Source organism: Periplaneta americana, chromosome 4 (assembly GCF_040183065.1).
Source record: "Periplaneta americana isolate PAMFEO1 chromosome 4, P.americana_PAMFEO1_priV1, whole genome shotgun sequence".
Taxonomy (NCBI): domain Eukaryota; kingdom Metazoa; phylum Arthropoda; class Insecta; order Blattodea; family Blattidae; genus Periplaneta; species Periplaneta americana.
In genome coordinates, this window is record NC_091120.1 from 32,862,514 (window position 1) to 32,883,012 (window position 20,499).

General features: G+C 35.3%; 1 protein-coding gene across 2 annotated transcripts in view; it reads left to right on the forward strand.

Annotated features, from left to right (window-relative positions):
* The window catches only part of LOC138697678 (putative gustatory receptor 28b), a 27,480-nt gene continuing 6,981 nt past the window's right edge, over nucleotides 1–20,499 (forward strand). Inside the window, exons 1-4 of one of the 2 annotated variants that reach the window (XM_069823131.1) lie at nucleotides 1–65; nucleotides 6,078–6,409; nucleotides 7,394–7,462; nucleotides 10,296–10,385. In XM_069823131.1, coding sequence (XP_069679232.1) covers nucleotides 6,257–6,409; nucleotides 7,394–7,462; nucleotides 10,296–10,385 — 312 coding nt within the window. In that variant the 5' untranslated portion in view covers nucleotides 1–65; nucleotides 6,078–6,256. Of the gene's footprint in view, nucleotides 66–5,950; nucleotides 6,410–7,393; nucleotides 7,463–10,295; nucleotides 10,386–20,499 lie in introns of those variants that run through there. The other variant, XM_069823132.1, reaches the window with a different exon arrangement.

Here is a 20,499-nt window from a genome sequence, read left to right on the forward strand (position 1 = left end):
GGAAATTCCTATGTAGTGGGATGGAATTAGATCAAAAGCAGGAGGATACACGGATCAGTGCACAGGTAGGCTGGCTTCCTACTACACATCACAATTATTGTGACACACCCAGTGACTGCAGATGCGACCTGGTACAGTTACTTATTTCTACCGACGAACATACAAAGGGCATTATGTTGTCACAAATCAATTACACTGTCGTAGAAAGTCATCTGCAGTCTTGTGTCACATTAGAAAGTACAAGTGTTAATTCAATGTCGCAGAATAAGTCGACATCAAGAATGAACACAAGTCTGATTTTTATTTAAAGTTAGAAGCTTTGCCTTGTTGCCAAAATAGTCGAACCGATACAGCAATTTTCTGAGGGCTAGGGAAAATGCATCGTTAAATCAAGGTTATTGTTGTATTGAGGGGTTATAAAATTTCTCTTCAAAATATGGAACTGGTTCTCAGTCAATAAATTGGTATTAAACTGTAACAAAACTAACATAATTCAATTTAAATCCTGTCCAAAACCCCAGAAACCCCCAGAATTTGAACCCGGCCCGCTTGTTTCACGGCCAGACGTGCTAACCATTTCTCCACAGCAGTGGACTTTCAAGTCTTAAAAGGTTACATTTATTTTTGGTTTACAAAATCAATATTTGTATTGCATATGTATAACTTTACGATAATCTAACTGCGTGGTCTGATCAATGTGTCAGAATAACTTAGAAGCATTATGAATCAGTGTAAATATATCACTAAATAAGTTGCTATGTTATGGAGTTAGTGTATGGTAATGTAGGTACGGATGTATTTTGATTACAAATTACTTATATTGTAGAAGAATTTACTAGCTCTTATTCTCATTCTTCAATCTTCTGCGTCACAACTGAAATATCATCATCATCATCATCATCATCATCATCATCATCATCATCATCATCATCATCATCATCATCATCAATGGCACGACAGCCCTTCATGGGCTCTGGCCTTCTTCAGAAGTTTTCGCCATTCCTCCCTATCCAATGCCGAACTTCTCCAATTTCTAACATCCAAAGTCTTGATGTCATCCATCACACAGTCTTCCCATCTCAATCTCGGTCTCCCAACCTTCCTTCTTTCCATCGGAATAAATTTAAAAACTCTCTTCGCAACCCTATCATCTTGCATTCTCACAACATGCCCGGCCCAATCCAATCTTCTTATTACAACTGAAATATGCATGTTAATATCTATGCAATATATACCTCAGATGTTTATCAAAATTGTAATTTTGTCTCCATTATAATTATTAGCCTACGTTATTATTTCATATACCTTTTAAATCAATATAGTAACACAGAATTAGCTCTTCCTAGCTCTGACATCTGAGGAAGAAAGGTCTCACTGTACATGATGAAGTCCATGGCATCTCTCAAGAGGGATCCTGTCAGCGAATTGACATGCTTGCCATTCCACCAGGCTCTAAATCCGCCTACATTATCGACCTGACTATCAGGTTCGAGGCACAGGAACAACAGCCCGCTGAAGTCCACGCAGAAAAATGCAGGATTTATGAGCCCACAGTTCCATTCTATTTGGAGAAATATCACCTCACCTCCATTGAAGTAGTTGGGCTAATGGTTGGCGCTAGGGGCACAATACCTCGCCTCTTCGTCACTTTCTGCAAGAAGTTCCAGCTGAACAACGACTTCATTCGTGATGTTTCCCTTACTGCTATCAGAGGATCACTTTCTATTTTAAAATACCACCTGTACTTTGTTTCCTAAAGAAGAAGTACTTTTGTTTGAACGTCTAATCCGTTTGTTTATTATGTTTAGGCCTGTTTTATGTATGCTCTTATCCTTCCTGTACTTAATTTCCCTTTCTTGTTCGTTCCCCACATTTATATTTTGTGATCTGTTATGCTTTGTCCAATGAGGCAGTCCCATTATTGGGAAAGCTGAAAGAGTTTCTTTCTTCTTCTGTTCTGAAAAAAAGATTTTAAGAAAAGCACATCCAATCTTTTTCAGTATTAGAAAATAAAATGATAGTGAAATCGTTAAATATTTAGTAACAATAAAACAATGACAAAGAATTTATATCGACCATACCAAGAAAATGAATACAGTAACTGAGGGAGCAGAAAGCATATATGAAATGCTACTGTAATAAATGATAATGTTGCATGTCACGTTATTGTAGTCTGACTAAAAAAAAAACAAAGGAACGTAGTTATATAAACACATTCTGGTACTAAGAGAACTAAAATCAATAACAAAAGTGACACATTTGTGTGTATTCCTCTTTAATATGTGGTTACAATTCCTTAATGTTTCAATCGTACCGTGTCTTTGCGTCAGAAAAGTTCACGGATATTTTATGTTGTATAAAGGCAAGAGCAAAACAAGCAACGAAATTAAAGTGAACAGTGATTAACTGATTAGTATGTTTTTGTTCGTTATTTAGTTAATGACATAAGTCATCCGTAAATAAGTTCAACTATTTAAGAATCAACTAACATGGGAAAGATAAAAATCAGTGGAAGAAATGCAAACACGTCTTTCCTGCCTGTTTATTACCTCTGCTGGATTTTGGGCACGATGCCACTAACAAGGCATAAAGGTACCAACATTTACCAACCATCACGCTGGGCCTTTGCTTACATCTGCGTCTGGATTGTTCTAAGCATTGCTTCATGCTATGAAGTAGTTGATTTCTTTAATGATAATCTGATGATTCTCAACACAACCCATCACGTCCCTCCCTACTTGGAACCAGTTTCAACATGCATAATTAGATCTGTCATCAATGGTAACATTCTACTAAAAGCAGCACAACTTGCGAATTTTTTCAAAGAACTCTGCGATTTCGACAAATCTGCCATCTCAGTGCCAGTCCAGATTCATTACAAAAGTTTTCATGTTAATTTGCTTATATCAATCGCATATCCATTACTGTACATTGTAATCAGACTAATTCGAGATTTTCATCAAGAAACTAATCAGAAGAACACACTGACTTTCTTATTTGTTGATTTATCACACTTGTCAACGATTTCTTTAGAAGCACAGTTTATCAGTCTGTGCTATTATTTAAAACAGCGGTACCATCTAATAAATATAAAGTTACAGCATATGCGTTTTGCAGGTAAGATGTCCTAGTGATTAATCTAATTTCAAAAGCTTTATAATAATATTTAAAGTAACATACTATATTTTCCTAAATGTCTGAATATTGCTTGCGTACAAATACTGCTACTCAACTCTTAACATTTCTAGATCTTGCAGTGAAATTACAGAGCACTCAGGGCAAACAATTTATAACTCTACTTCAATTTGGTATGTTTACAGGGTGCGAATTAACGGGGAGGGGGGATGGGGGAGATTCTCCCTCCCCTCTTGGAAAGTTGTTGTTGTTTTCTAATGCCAGGCGTTTGACAATAAAGTCATTTGACCTCTTGCACTCCAATATTTTTCAAAGATATTATCATGGTCAGCCACTGAAGCACAGATTTTGAGGTGTTCCGAATCCATTTCTTGGTTTGAGTTGCACAATGGGCAGTTAGGGGACTGATATATTCCAATTCTATGCAGGTGTTTGGCCAAACAATCATGGCCTGTTGCCAATCTAAATGCAGCTACAGACTATTTTCGTGGTAAATCGGGAATTAACTGTGGATTATGATGCAGAGAGTTCCATTTTTTTCCCTTGAGATTGTGTTATCAAATTTTGTTTCTTGAAGTCTAAGTATGTAGATTTAATACATCTTTTCACAGAGTAATATGTAGATTTAGTAACAGGTCTGTAAGTAGCAGTGCTGCCCTTCTTTGCTAATGCATCCACATTCTCGTTTTCCAGGATTCCACAATGGGATGGTATCCACTGGAATACAATTCTTTTATTGAGTGATACTGAGAGAGCATTTTAGTTATTTCTGCTGTTTGAGATGAAGGTGTGTGTTTAGAGACTATTGATAGAATAGCTGCTTTAGAGTCTGACAATATAACTGCATTCTTAAATTGATTGATGTGGCATAGAAGACTCCTGAGACTTTCACTTATTGCAATGATTTCTCCATCAAAACTTGTTCCATATCCAAGAGGTCTATAAAGTGAGACCCTCTTGGAAACTTATCCCCCTCTTATAAATTCATATTAGCATCTCTGGCAGGGATAACTTCTATCCCCCTCACAAAATATAATTATTGTTTTAATACGAGTATATTGTACTTTATAAAGTATAAAGTAAGCAAAGAAAATAATATTGATGTATTATTATCACCGGCAAGCTGACAACAATCAATAACTTAGGAATTACACATCTTATCTTAATTTACAATTCATTTTTGATAACCAGATAAGCCGATCTTATTGTTACATGTATCGATATATTAATGCTTTTATTTTCAATCTTTATGGCTTAACACATTAAAATGTAAATGTATATTTACATTTGTACGAACGTTTTCACCCTCCAAAGGGGCATCATCAGGTAAAACAATATTAAAATATCATGTATCTAAAATCAAATATAAAATTTTAATAAATTCTAGTCAGTATTTCTCAAGGGTTCGATTCCCAGGCTCTGCTCTTGAAGAAGAAAAGTTCCCCGGGTGTCTATAGTATGGAAATTTGTATGAATGCGAGTGTGATTGTGAGTGTGCCGGGTTATTAATTAATCAGCATGTGTCCAGGTTCAAACCTATGTTGGGAAAAGTTGCCTGATTAGATTTTTCATGGGATTTTTCCTCAGCCAATTCGAGAAAATGCTGGGCAACTTTCGGCATTGGATCCTAAGACTTATTTCGCCATCATTAATTTCAACTTTATTTATCGTCATTAATGATCCACCTGTTATCTTTTTTAAAGTATCTATGTTACACAGCTCATCAAACGAATTAATTTCGTCTATTTGTAACCACTTAATTTCTTGCTGCTCAAATCTCTGAATGTACTTCTGCCTCCTATTAGCAGGGTCCATTCTTATTGAAGAATAAGATTATCTAATCATTCCTGTAAACCTGGAAATATCCTTGTTTTAAGAGACATCTATTTCGGGGCTATTCTTGCACATTTCCTTCTCTGTCTCTAAAAACATGTACTAGATACAAATCCTTTACTTAACACACAACTGAATGCTTTGTTGGCGTGAAGACATTTCGTGGTATACGAGTAGCTTCTAGCCACATAACATCCTTTTCAGTTGGAAATTTGAGAACTGTAGCATAACACACTCACTTAAAGCACTCTGGTAATTGTTGGTACACACAGGAACACAACATTTAGGAGTCATCTGCAAATCAAAGTCTAAACTTCTTTATTTCAGTCCCCTGAATTTATTTTTCTTAGGGGTTATACCTACATTAGAAATAGCCGTTACTACATGCTTCATCTTTTGATTCCTTTTCAGATTTTACTTTTATGATTCACTTATTGTTAATAGTTTTGTGACGTACATGTTGTCATGCTACTGTCCATCCAAGTGGTTATGTCACACGGTCGTCAAAACAGGGGAAATCACATGACAGTTACTTACTTAACGGGGTCCTATTCTTTAAATTATTTTAAACAGTTGTATCTACACCCCAACTCTGGCTACTAGCAACAGGCATCTATAATGAACATTGATCAAAATACCCCTCATTTCTCGTGAAAAGCAACAACTGAATAGACTACAGTGGACTTTATGTCAGCAAACAGCTGGATACATTAAGAAGATTGATCGTCATTCTGAGGAATTCGCAGAACTCTCAGTGAGATAGAAGGTCATTAAACCGTGTTAAACACGGACTTCGTCGAACTGAGTGTTGCGTAGACTGAACTGATAGATGGCACCAAATACAGGAATACAGTCTTATGGTCTTCAACAATCATCCCTATGGTAAGAGTTGTAAACACAATAATGAATAAGCCTCAGGCTGCAATGTAAGCTTTCAGGGCTCCTGTGCGCATGTGTGTGTGTGTGTAGGGAGGGAGAAATAGATAAGTGAAAATAAGTACGAACTCTTTTGGTGAAAGCTGAAGTAGGATACAATAAATCTTAATATTTCCTCTCTTTGTCTCTATCATGACATTTCCAAACTTATGTTTGGTTATTTCTCTGTGCAGGAAAACTGAAGAAGCTAGAAGAAAATTCTCAAGGCTGTCAATGGTTGAAAGATCAAGTGCGAGTTCTTGAAAGCCAACTTCCAAATACTTTGGAACAACTGCGAAAGGCTCATATACATCTATGCGAAATAACTCAACAGCTCAATGATACTTACGGTCCACAATTATTTTTCGTTGTGATGCTCAGTTTTATACAAATTCCAACAAATATGTACACCATAGCTGAAGGCAAGGAATCGACGAATTACGATATTGCACTGGCAATATGGAGCACATCATTTATACTCAGACTCTTTATAACTCTGAAAATATGTTCTTCAACAGTCAATGAGGTATGCAGCCAAATTTATGTCTACATACTATGATATAACAATAGAAAATTTGTGTGTATACATGTACTTCAGTTGAAAACTTCATACAACACTACACATTTAAATAAACAAACATCAGCCTTAAATCTTCAATTTTAAAATTCATATAAATTCGGAATGTGCATTATATGTCTTTCTCGTGTTAAATTCTATCGTACCTGGTTAACATGTTTCGGCCTTGTATGGGCCTTCTTCAGAACTGGTTGTTGCTGGTCTTGGCGCCTTTTGTTTTGTTTCCTGTGGGGGGTGTGTTTGTGTAGTGTAATGTGGAGTCAAAGAGTGTGTGTGTTCTGAAATTGAGTTGTGTGTTAAGAATTTCATTTGGATGTGTTTTCGTGTGTCTGTATACTTCGTATTGTTCTAGTGTTTAGTTTCTGGCTTTTTGGTTGGATGTGTAGAATTTCCATGTCTGCGTTGATGTCTTTGTAGGTGTGGTTAGCATTTGTGACATGTTCTGCATATGTGGATGTCTTTTGTAATTTTGTTATGGCTGTGATGTGTTCTTTGTAACGTGTTTGAAATGATCTGCCTGTCTGTCCTAGGTAGAAGTTGTTGCAGGTGTTACATTTGAGTTTGTATACACCTGTGTGGTTGTATTTGTTTGTGTTGTTTGTGTGTTGAGATGTTTTTGTAGAGTATTATTTGTTCTGTAAGCAATGCTGTAATGTTGTCAGTTCTGAAGAAGGCCCATACAAGGCCGAAACATGTTAACCAGGTACGATAGAATTTAACACGAGAAAGACATGTAATACACATTCCGAAGTGATTCAAGATGTATATATCACAGAAATTATAGTTAAAATGTAGAATATTAAATCTATTAAATTAAGAGATTGCTTTTAGGCATGTAATATCAGCTATGCACAAAAGTAATCTTTGTCTGTATATTTTATTAAAAAGCGTTCATAAAATTATAAGACTCCAAATAATCATTACATATTTCAGGCATCAAGAACATCTGTTATAGTGGAGAGTATGAAATATAGAGTTCTTCATCCAGATATCATGGAAGAGGTACAGTAAAGTCACTGATCATAATTTCCATAGCATATGATGCAATTCTTTATTATACATAACGTAGAAAATAAATAGATAATAATTATTCTTTTATTCTAGACATAATGTATTGTCAATTAATTACATCGAAATGACAAAAATGGTGTTTGGACTTAATTTATTACTGAACTAATATCAATCAATGAGCCACCAAGGCAGTCCGGTGGCCAGAGCATTGGACTCAAAATCCTATGGACCTGGGATCGATTCCAAGCATACCCCCAAATTATCATTTGTGATGGGCAAGTCTATAGCCTAGATAACACAAGGGCTTTTTCCAGTTCCCCTATGGCATTCAAGCAAATCTCCAACCATTATCTCAACTCATCGTGAGTGTAGTGCAGACCAGCCTCCTAAGGTGCACTCTGGGCAATGACTCTGTTGGTAAATTGGTCTACATAACTGGCTTCATATGGGTGAATGACGAGTCGAACAGTCCAGTACTCGCCATCAGGACAAAGAAAACAATAATTCACTGAAATACTGGTACACTATTACACTATTCATCTTCCAACACAACTAAGTAAACTAAAAGAACTCAAAAAGGAAATAACATTTCAATGGATACCTAGTCATCGTGGTATACCTTGAAACGAGAAAGTCGATAATATTGCAAAATAGGCAACATATTTGCAACCAAGACCTCTTCAAGTGATATCTCTACCCAGTGCTTTTGCTTCAGTAAAGTCTCATTTTACAAACCTAGGGATCAACAAATGGCTCTCTTCTGACAATGGAAAAATTTTACAGTCTGTACAAAAGAAACCAAATGAGCTGGAAATGTACAAAAACTTGCCCAGACATGTTCAAACATTTTTAACAAGAGCCAGAACAGGTCACATTGTCACTCAATTGTACCTACACCGATTTCACATTTCTGATAATCCTACTTGTCTGTGGTGCAATAATCATGATGAAGATCTGGAACACATTCTTCTATACTGTCCATCCATAAACCACAAAAGAAGTAAATTAAAATCATCAGTACCAGTTGCAGAAGACACAGCCCTGCAGTATATATTGACTACACCCCAACTCTGGCTACTAGCAACAGGCATCTACGAGGGGGATCCAGGAAATAACGACCGTTTTGTTGTAATAATTAAAAAAATATATATTTATTTGAAAAAACAAAGTCTGTTACATGACTGAAGCTTCCTTTACTTCTCTACATAATCACCACCTACATTTAAACATTTGTCGTGTCTGTTCACTAGCTTTAGAATTCCCGTGTTCTACTCCTCTGCCGCCAGTTCATTAAGCCAGGTGTTCACTGTCTTCTTCAACTCTTCATCACTTCCAAAACGCGTACCACCCAGAAAGTCTTTCAGCTTAGTGAAAAGGTGAAAATCGCTAGGAGTAAGGTCTGGACTATAGGGCGGATGATCAAAGATTTCCCAACCGAATTGATCCAGCAATTCTCGAGTTGAAGCAGCAGTGTGCGGGCGGGCGTTGTCGTGAAGAAGCACAACTCATCTCGAAAGCATTCCTCGCCTCTTGTTTTGGATGGCTCGCCGTAGTTTTCGTAAAGTCTCACAATAACGATTTGCATTGATGGTAGTGCCTTTTGGCATGAAATCCAGCAAAAGAACACCTTTGCGATCCCAAAAGACAGTAGCCATGACTTTTTGTGTTGAGAGAGTCTGTTTGAATTTTCTCGGTTTCTTGGGTGATGAGGGATGATAACACTGACGTGATTGGCGCTTGGTCTCTGGGGTGTTGTGAGACACCCAGGTCTCATCACCAGTCACAATTTGATCAAGAAAGGCATCTCCATCTGTGTGATATCGCATCAAGAATGTCAATGTTGAGGCCATTCTCTGAGTTTTGTGTTGGTCACTCAGTTGCCGTGGAACCCATCGTGCACAGATTTTGTGGTAGCCAAGATGTTGCGACACAATTTCACCAAGAAAAGAACGAGAAATGTCAGGAAAGGCAATATGCAATTCGTCGAGTGATGTGCGCCTGTCTTGCAAGATTCTGTCGTTCACTTTAGTCTTCAGGTCTTCTGTGATGAGTGATGGGCGTCCGGGTCGAGTTTCATCGTGGACATTTGTTCGCCCATTGTTGAACATTTCGGACCATTTTCTTACATTTCTTTCATTCATTACAGTATCACCATACACTTCTTTCAATTGCCGGTAAATTTCTGCAGGTTTCAAATGTCGGGCATTCAAAAATCGAATCACACTCCTCACCTCACAGTCGGCAGGATTATCAATCACGTCGTTCATTTTGAAGTAACACAAAATGCACAATGGCGACTTGTTGCAACCAGTACTCACAACATTATGAGAACACATGTTAAGGAAGCCAGTTGACCTTCAAACAAGGAAGGGGAGTCAGCTGCGCGGCGGGTATGCGCGAACGGTCGTTATTTCCTGGATCCCCCTCGTATAATGAACACCGAACAAAATATCCCTCATTTCTCGTGAAAAACAACAACCGAATAGACTACAGTGGACTATAGTGGTCTTTATGTTGTCAGCAAACAGCTGGATACATTAAGAAGATTGATTTGATTGATAATTTTCAAATGTGCATATATACTGTAAATACAATAAGATAGGTATATTTAAAAAAATATAAATATTTCCATTAGTAAGAAACTAGAAACTACCTATTTTAACTATTTTGGGGAGGAGAGGGGGAAGGAGATCTGAAAAAATAGTTTTAAGAAATTTATTTACACATTCAATTAAACAAATGCAGTCATATTACAAACCAATTGCAAAGGAGCATTTTCCTCACCAACCACAACATGAATTAACTTATTTATATTTTTCAACAGCTCACGATCTTTTCAACACACATGGCTAATGAACAAGTGAAGTTTACCAGTTGTGGCCTTTTCAACATGGATATGCCAGTATTAATTTCTGTAAGTTGAACTAAAATATGTTGACAAAAAAATAACTACTACTGCTGCTACTACTACTACTAACACTACTTCTCCTGCTACTACTACTGCCACTACCACTACTTCTATTTCTTCTTATCCATCACCATCCTCATCGTCATCATCATCAAAAAGAATCAGGATGTTCTGCCTGTTTCAGTGAAGTCATAAATGGGGTCCATCTTCTATGATAATCATGTCAAGCTTGGCCATTTATGATAGCTCCCACAGGTTTGCCACAAACTCGAGCCCTGGGCTTCTCTTGCCCCAAGCTGCTAGCACAGTGCTTTGGCAGGCGGAGACGTAAATGGCTGCATCTAAAGTCATACACATGATCCGCACTAAATCCCCTACTTTGCGTAGATTTTAAAATATAGAATGGGAGAATCTGTTCTTATATAAGCTTGTAGCAAATCATATACAATGCTTAGTATGCAAACAGTATACTTAAATCAATCATTTTGGTGCCATAACAGCTGTCGCTGTCTTCCGGAAACCCTAGATCATATATACTAACAGATAGCTCTTTTATATAGGCTTTAGGGTTTGCAGTCGAGGCCGGCTTGATGTAGTTCAATAATCGTCAACAGATGGCACAATGACCAACACCATCACGAGACACGAACTCTGAACCGGTCTGGTCGGTCTAAATCGATTATTTCTTGCTTACGAGATATTCTCGTAAGCAACGGTATGTACTGTCGACAATTGATGACCATGGACCTAGATCATATATAAAACAGATCGCTCAAGCTTATGTTAAATTTGGACGCAACTGGAAAATAACGGACGCTATGCGTCGCTAGTGTCGAGAAATGAGCTTGCAATAACAAACACTAGATGGCAGAGTACCTGAAAAGTACATAGAGTAATACGACTGTGGGAAGACTTTTTTACGTGATGCCACCTCCAAATTTCTTTCTCATTGTAAAGTGAGGTTATGTTACAATAAGACTTTGATGTGTCGCTAAATTGTAGCATACAGAAGCTTGTTTTACCCAAATTCATCAACACACATAGATGACATTTTGGTACATGGCTGATATAATGTTGTTTGCGTTCAATATATAATCTGTCATCATTTGATGTACGATATCTAATTGTTTTTAATTTTCAGTATACAATACCTCCCTAGCAACAACTATCACAAAATACTAAAAAGAGCAGATTTGTCTGCGTTTGTTGAATGCACATCATGATGCTCACGAAAAGGCACTAATTTATTTTGTGTGACCAAGATTACAATTTTTGAATATGAAGGAAAAGCAGGTATCCCTCTTCTGAAATTTATCCGAAAGGGGAAGAATTACAACTCCCTCCCCCTACACGTTTTCATTTTACAGGTGTATTATATGATGCGATATTGAAGCAGATAAATAATAACTGTACATTTCTCGTCCACATTAAATTCAACGTGTTCATAACGTAGACCTGATATATTGCTTCATGTAGGCTACACAGCTGGCAGTGTTCTTTTTACAAATAAGCGGTCGTACTAATCATTTTCTTTTCATCTGAACTATTGCTAGAATATGCGTTTGTGTTTTTATTTGCTCTGTATGTTGTTAAATAACTACTGAACATCGTCTTTGTTTAACAAATTGTTCAAGTATTCGTTTCATATCAGTCTTACGGTATTGAATTATGTCCATAACGTGGGCGAGATATTATCAGGCTGGAAAATTCGCTCTGAATGCATTTTTTTTTTACACAATTTTCTAATTTTCAACAGATTTAAGATACCCTGTGCGGTTTCTCTGCCAATGCAGAGTTAATTGCAATATACGGTAATTCTGTTATTTTCCTGACACTTTTATATCCGTTCTCATAAACGTACTGCTTTAGATTCTTTACCCTACTGTAGGTATTTTGCTCTCTACAAATCATCGTTAGTCAAATGAAATAGCCTATAATAGTTGTTTGTAACGAATTAGTAGACAACCTCAATCCCTCCTGACCGCCTCCCTTACGAATTTCTTTCTAACTTTAATCAAATTTACTTTATACTGGTCCTTAAATTACTGAAACTAGTGCTGAGGTAGTTACGGTGATTTCTGAAGTGAAAATAGTTCAATTTATAAGGGTGAAATCAAAAATAATTTTTGTAGCCTTTCCTTGTCCTTAATTGGAAATTTGAGTAACTTCATATGACGACAATATTTCTTCCTTCTTCTGCAGTTAACATAATCGCAGATGGACATTTCTAAATGAAGTTTGTTACACAGAAACCTTTGAGACAATATTGACACTTGAAATTCTTTATATAGTTCATCTATAACAGTTAAACTAGCGCTGAGGTAGTTTCCTTCATACTCCGCTTATTCACCTTGCATACACGAGTCTGTAAACAGGTTAGGTTTGGTCAGTGCTGTCATGGTAATTTTTTTCTTGGCCATACACCCCACCCCTTGTTTTCTCCCTTGAAATATATTTTACTCTCCTCTCTCTATCTCTCCAATTGCCATTTAATTATTTTTTTTTAATATTAAAGAAGAAGTAAATAAATTGTTTTGCTTTACAATTTAATTGTACAAGTTTGATTTAAAGAATACACCATGTAGCACCACCATAGATGCACACTTGTCTCGATGAATCTTGGAGTGTATATTTGCAGCACTTCTTGTTTTTCAACCATTATTTTATATAATTCTGGATTCCAGTGCTGAAGAGGTGGATAATTTTTGTTTATGAACATCAAACAAAATAGGTACAGTAGGAACAGGAAGAGATGATCTAAGATCTGTATAGATCTCCACGTACAAAACTTAGGCACCATATGCCGTATGGCTCCTTACAGACAAAATTTTCATTTCCCCATACGATTAATTAAAAAAAATTGTAGGTTCCATACGATATATGGCCTCATGTGGCCTCCATGACAGCACTGGGGTCAGTTAGTTTAGGCACTTTTACACCTTGCATATACAATCAACTGCATCTCCACAAAAAAATTCCTTATAAATTGAACGGTTTTCACTTCAGAAATCACAGGAACCGCTTCACCCAGGTAAGTAGTTAGCAGTTAATCATTTCAAAGCTCTTGTTATATTATGAAATAGCATCACACAATGCTGCCAAAATAAATGTTCCCAGTGTTAAAATTACAGAGTGTAAATTTCGCTTAGGACAGTTTTTGCTCTGGAAAATTAAAGGAAACAAACAGTATATCAAACCAGCAGCTGAGACACAAAGCACCTGAAATTCGAAAGTGGTTAAAAATTTTTATATTTCGTTCTTTCTTATTTACCAGCAACAGAAGTACCGGTATCAGATTTTTTGCAGAGCTAATATCAGAGGCCCCTCCTATTAGAGAATGTTTTGAATATTATTATATTCTGGAAAACTACATTGGCACATCAACCTCCCCTCCCCCCGCCTGAATTCTGGGCTGAAGCACGAAAATTTCGAAATGTACAAACTACAGATGCGGCAGAATATTACCACAATGGTCTTCAGCAAGAATTTTGTAAGACATATCCAAATATCTTCATGGTCATTACTTACTTACTTACAAATGGCTTTTAAGGAACCCGAAGGTTCATTGCCGCCCTCACATAAGCCCACCATCGGTCCCTATCCTGTGCAAGATTAATCCAGTCTCTATCATCATACCCCACCTCCCTCAAATCCATTTTATCTTCATGGTCATTATATGTATTAAAATAAAACATATATTACATGTGAAGTACCTACTAAAAATGAGAGAAATAGAAATGGGAAGGACAATAAAAAAAGTGGAATGGACAAACACTAAGAAACTATTCATCTTGAATCAGTATGAACAATAAGATACTTTTTTTTTTTTGGTGCTAGTGGTATAGAATATGAAATTAAGTTGCATCAATAAGTTTTTCGAGTTTAGCATTACTTTAAGTATTTATTGTCCCCCTGTTGGAAAGATGGAATTACTTTGTTTGAAACTTGATGAAATTTTATTGTACCTTAACTCAATTTATTAAGGTACAATAAAATTCAAAATAATAACTGCAGGCCATTTTAAAATAAATCTGTTGGATGTAAATTATTTCTTAATTTATTAGGACCATAAAGGTATTGTTACAAGCGATAGATTGAATCATTTTTATCTTAATAATTTAATGTAGGATGATTATTTCGGGAATTGTTATGCTCTAAATTGTGAGGATATTTTAATACTTTTTTAAAATATAAATTTGGAATATGTTTCCAGTTAGTAAAGAGTAATTCAGAGAGACAGAGGTCTCAAGCATATTTAATGACACATGCCAGAATTATTAAATATGAAAAAAAGAGTTCTTGCACTAACATACTGTTTATAAAGTAACCAAATCTTAAGAAATACAGTATATGTACTGGTATTCTATATAAAGGCATAGGAGTGAATATAAATCTGTTTTAAGGAATTCCTATTTAATATTCCTGCTATAGGAACATGACAAAATAAATACAACGCAGCATGGAAGCTAATTCAACTTTATCGAGTATTGTTGATGAGATGTGTTATGAAGGTAGACCGAATCATTCAATATAAATGTATAAATAGGACGAATAATAATAGATTAATTTCAATGTATGTAGTATCAAAACTGAAAGTGGTAACTAGTCTATGAATGATGTCTTAACAAGTATAAATAAAATGGACTCTTGACAATAGACACACATTTGGCTTCAATAATAACTAGGACTTCAAGGAATTTATGGTAGCTCACCTGTCAGGCAAAACTCTGAATAGTCTGCATTGTCGAACTATAGAAGCGCGATTAAAAAGTATTTTTTTCCCCACCCATTACATATGATTGCTTTTTTCAAGTCCCGGTAATAACGTTATTAAATTAATTATCCCACATATTTGGGTGGTGCCTTTCTCTTTGTTTCTGACATAATTTATGAGAGTTTCTCTTTTACACTTCAATAGAGAAATACAACTTTCAGTGGACAATGAACGTGTAACTCTAATGGAACTCTAAGAACCACAGCATTAATGTTTTCTTCTTTTCTTTCATGCCCTTTAGTTTTTGTTGCAGATAACATCATGCTATTGGATAATTATACATGCACCTTTCTAATAAAATTGGCATATATTTCACTGGTCTCAGAAGTAAAATTAAATGTATAATAGCTTCTCGGTGCAAAATATTTACTGAAAATTATTGTAGGATTTGAATAGAAATGCCACTTCTCAGGCAAGGTTATTCGTGGATGACTGTATAATATATATAGAAAAAATTAGTGATAAATCTTGTATCACCGCCTTGCAAAACTAGCTTGACGTTATTGAAAACTGGACTACAACAAATAAAATTAAAATCAATGTGAGCAAAAGTAAATCAATATGTATCCTTCTGTAAAACACAAAATTAAATTCGTCTCATATACCAATTAAATGGATCACCAGTGCCACAAGTAAACACTTAGGTACTGTATATATTTTAGTAACAAACTGGTTGAAATAAGTCACTAATATTACAAGGATAGCCTGAAAACACTACATTTCTTTATGCGTATTCTTAAGAAAGCTAACTGAAAGTCAAAAGAATTAATGTACATAACCCATGTTCGGTCCACTGCTGTGGAGTAATGGTAGGCACATCTGACCGTGAAATGAGTGGGCCCGGGTTCAAATCCTGATTGGGACAAGTTACCTGGTTGAGGTTTTTTCCGAGGTTTTCCCCAATTGTAAGGCGAATGTCATGTAATCTATGGCGAATCCTCAACCTCATCTCGCCAAATATCATTTCACTATCACCAATCCCATCGAGGCTAAATAACCTAGTAGTTGATACAATATCGTTAAATAATCAATTTAAAAAAAAGACGTCAGATAAGCAGAGGAAGTTACAAAAGCTTGTGGTGATGAATTTAAAGTTTCCGTGATGTTCAAGAAAGGAAAGTACTACAAATGGGAGGAAAAATAGATAGCCTATATTGGTATATTCAGCACATGATATTACACAGGAGATATCACCACATATGGTTGTAAATAACCAAGAACATTTTAAATCTGAATGTGTATTTTAGTGTAATCAAGTGTTGCTTTGTATAATAAGAACTGTAGGCACTGTGTATAAATCTCGATATGCATCTGAAAAAAATAGTAATCAACTTGGCAGAAATGTTCGTGTGTCACAATATAATTCGTAATATTTTATTTGTTAATGGCACTGTTATTTTGATTAAAGTATGTCAGCAGTTACATGTACTACACAAGTGTCTTAATTCTTTGGAAAACAACTATTTATGTCATTTGGAACAATAATATGAATATTTTCCATTTTGGTAATAAATTAAGTGGCAAGAAAATGTTCGTCACACCATATAATATTTCATATTTTTTACACGATTAATTATTCCTTTTCATTAAGATTTTCTGTTTATATTTTGGAATGCTTACGTTAAAAGACAGTGATGTCTCTTTCATAAACTCTTAAGTATTTAATTAAATATCCTGTGAAGATCATAGTTACTTCGAAAATGTTATGTGTGTCACTATGGAATGACCCATCAGTATTGTTAGTATTGTTACAAATTACAAAACCTGAAACTGTTAAAATGGGATCAGGAGTAGTAACAAAAAAATGTAATGTTGTAGGCCTACATCAACATGACTATTTTAATCCAGTGTCTAATAGTTTTTAAGATTTGAAGGCCTTTTGAGGTAAACAGTATTGAAAATGTGAGGGAAGGGGTATTTCTTGGTAATGGATTAGGCCTGTATATTTTATATTATTAACTATATATTGTTAAAGTACCTAGTAAATATCGTAATATGTATATTATATAATACTGTAAACGAGACATCACAGGCTGCGAACTAGATTATTCTTGTTTTTGTATAATTATACGAACATGTATGAAATAAACAAGACTACTATTGCTTAGGTTAGGATAGTATTACTTATATATTGTAATCAGGCTATATGCACAAATTTTCCAATATACTACTATCATAACTAAATAGGTAATGTTAACATTAATTTTCATACGTTTTTGTGGTGCAAGTTAAAATAATTCAAAGTAAAGTATAACGAAACTCCGACAACATTATAATTATGAACGTCAAATTCTCTTATTTTATTTATTTTTCAGTGTTTGGTCCCTTATTTCCCATTATTCTTTGGATTTATCTTAGTAAAATATCAATTAACGGATAAATTATGTTATACACTCAGTTGATAATATAAATAATATTCACGACAAATATATAAAAACAGAAGAGATAACGAATCATAATTTAGCCGACCGATAACTTTATAACATGGTCTACATATTCTATATTCTATATAGGTACATTGGCTTTGCGCCGAGAGATTGTATTGCATTCTATTCAATACAAAGGCGTACTTTATCTTATCTCTTCGCTTCGCCCACGTGACAACTATATTTAGCTCCCTCGTTCCGAACTTGCCGAGGTCATATAGGCCAATAATATTTATCCATGGTCATCAGTTGTCGACAGTACATACGAGATAATCTCGTAAGCAGGAAATAATCGATTTAGACCGACCAGACCGGTTCAGAGTTCGTGTCTCGTGATGGTGTTGGTCGTTGTGCCATCTGTTGACGATTATTGAACTACATCAAGCCGGCCTCGACTGCAAACCCTAAAGCCTATATAAAAGAGCTATCTGTTAGTATATATGATCTAGGCCATGGATAAATATTATTGGCCTATATGACCTAGGCAAGTTCGGAACGAGGGAGTTCTAATTATAGTTGTCACGTGGGCGAAGCGGAGAGATAAGATAAAGTACGCCTTTGTATTGAATAGAACACAATGCAGAGTCTCACGCAAAGCCAATCTACCTAGAATTTTTAGACCATGTTATAAAGTTATCGGTGGGCTAAATTATGATTCGTTATCTCTTCTGTTTTTATATATTTGTCGTGAATACTATTTATATTATCAACTGAGTATATAACATAATTTATCCGTTAATTGATATTTCACTAATGATAAATCCAAAGAACAATGGGAAATAAGGGACTAAACACTGAAAAATAAATAAAATAAGAGAATTTGACGTTCATAATTATAATGTTGTCGGAGTTTTGTTATACTTTACTTTGAATTATTTTAATTTGCACCACAACAACTTATGAAAATTAATGTTAACATTACCTATTTAGTTATGATAGTAGTATATTGGAAAATTTGTGCATATAGCCTGATTACAATATATAAGTAATCCTATCCTAACCTAAACATTGGTAGTCTTGTTTATTTCAGACATGTTCGTATAATTATACAAAAACAAGAATAATCTAGTTTGCAGCCTGTGATATTGTCTCGTTTACAGTATTATATAATATACATATTACGATATTTACTAGGTACTTTAACAATATATAGTTAATAATATTATAAAATATACAGGCCTAATCCATTACCAAGAAATAGCCCTTCCCTCACATGTTCAATACTGTTTACCTCAAAAGGCCTTCAAACCTTAAAAACTATTAGAAACTGGATTAAAATAGTCATGTTGATGTAGGCCTACAACATTACATTTTTTGTCACTACTCCTGATCCCATTCTAACAGTTTCAGGTTTTGTAATTTGTAACAATACTAACAATACTGATGGGTCATTCCATAGTCACACACGTAACATTTTCGAAGTAACTATGATCTTCACAGGATACTTAATCAAATACTTAGGAGTTCATGAAAGACACATCACTGTTTTTTAACGTAAGCATTCCAAAATATAAACGGAAAATCATAATGAAAGGGAATAATTAATAATGTAAAAAATATTAAATATTATATGGTGTGACACATGAACATTTTCTTGCCACTTAATTTATTACCAAAATGGAAAATGTTCATATTATTGTGCCAAATGTCATAAATGCATTTAGTTGTTTTTGAAACAATTAAGACATTTGTGAAGTACATGTAACTGCTAAATCGCATACTTTAATAAAAATAACAGTGCCATTAACAAATAAAATATTACAAATTATATTGTGACACACGAACATTTCTGTCAAGTTGATTACTAATCTTTTCAAATGCATATAGAGATTTACCGTATACACTGTGCCTACAGTTCTTATTATACAAAGCAACACTTGATTACACTAAAGTGTCCACACCTGTGGAGTAACGGTCAGCGCGTCTGACTGCGAAACCAGGTGGCCCGGGTTCGAATCCCGGTCGGGGCAAGTTACCTGGTTGAGGTTTTTTCCGGGGTTTTCCCTCAACCCAATACGAGCAAATGCTGGGTAACTTTCGGTGCTGGACCCTGGACTCATTTCACCGGCATTATCACCTTCATATCATTCAGACGCTAAATAATTTAGATGTTGATACAGCGTCGTAAAATAACCCCCAAAAAAAATTACACTAAAGTACACTTTCAGATTTAAAATATCCACGGTTGTTTACAACTATATGTGGTGATATCTCCTGTGTAATGTCACGTAACAAATACATCAATATAGGCTATCCACTTTTTCTGCCATTTGTAGTACTTCCCTTTTTTTAACAACACAGACGCCACTACAAGCTTTTGTAACTTCCTCTGCTTATCTGACGTCTTTTTTTAAATTGATTATTTAACGATATTGTATCAACTACTAGGTTATTTAGCCTCGATGGAATTGATGATAGTGAAATGATATTTGGCGAGATGAGGTTGAGGATTCGCCATAGATTACATGACATTCGCCTTACAATTGGGGAAAACCTCGGAAAAAACCTCAACCAGGTAACTTGCCCCAATCAGGATTTGAACCCGGGCCCACTCATTTGACGGTCAGATGTGCCTACCATTACTCCACAGCAGTGGACCGAACATGGGTTATGTACATTAATTCTTTTGACTTTCGGTTAGCTTTCATAAGAATACGCATAAAGAAATGTAGTGTTTTCCAGGCTATCCTTGTAATATTAGTGACTTATTTCAACCAGTTTGTTACTAAAATATATACAGTACCTAAGTGTTTACTTGTGACACTGGTGATCCATTTAATTGGTATATGAGACGAATTTAATTTTGTGTTTTACAGAAGGATACATATTGATTTACTTTTGCTCACATTGATTTTAATTTTATTTGTTGTAGTCCAGTTTTCAATAACATCAAGCTAGTTTTGCAAGGCGGTGATATAAG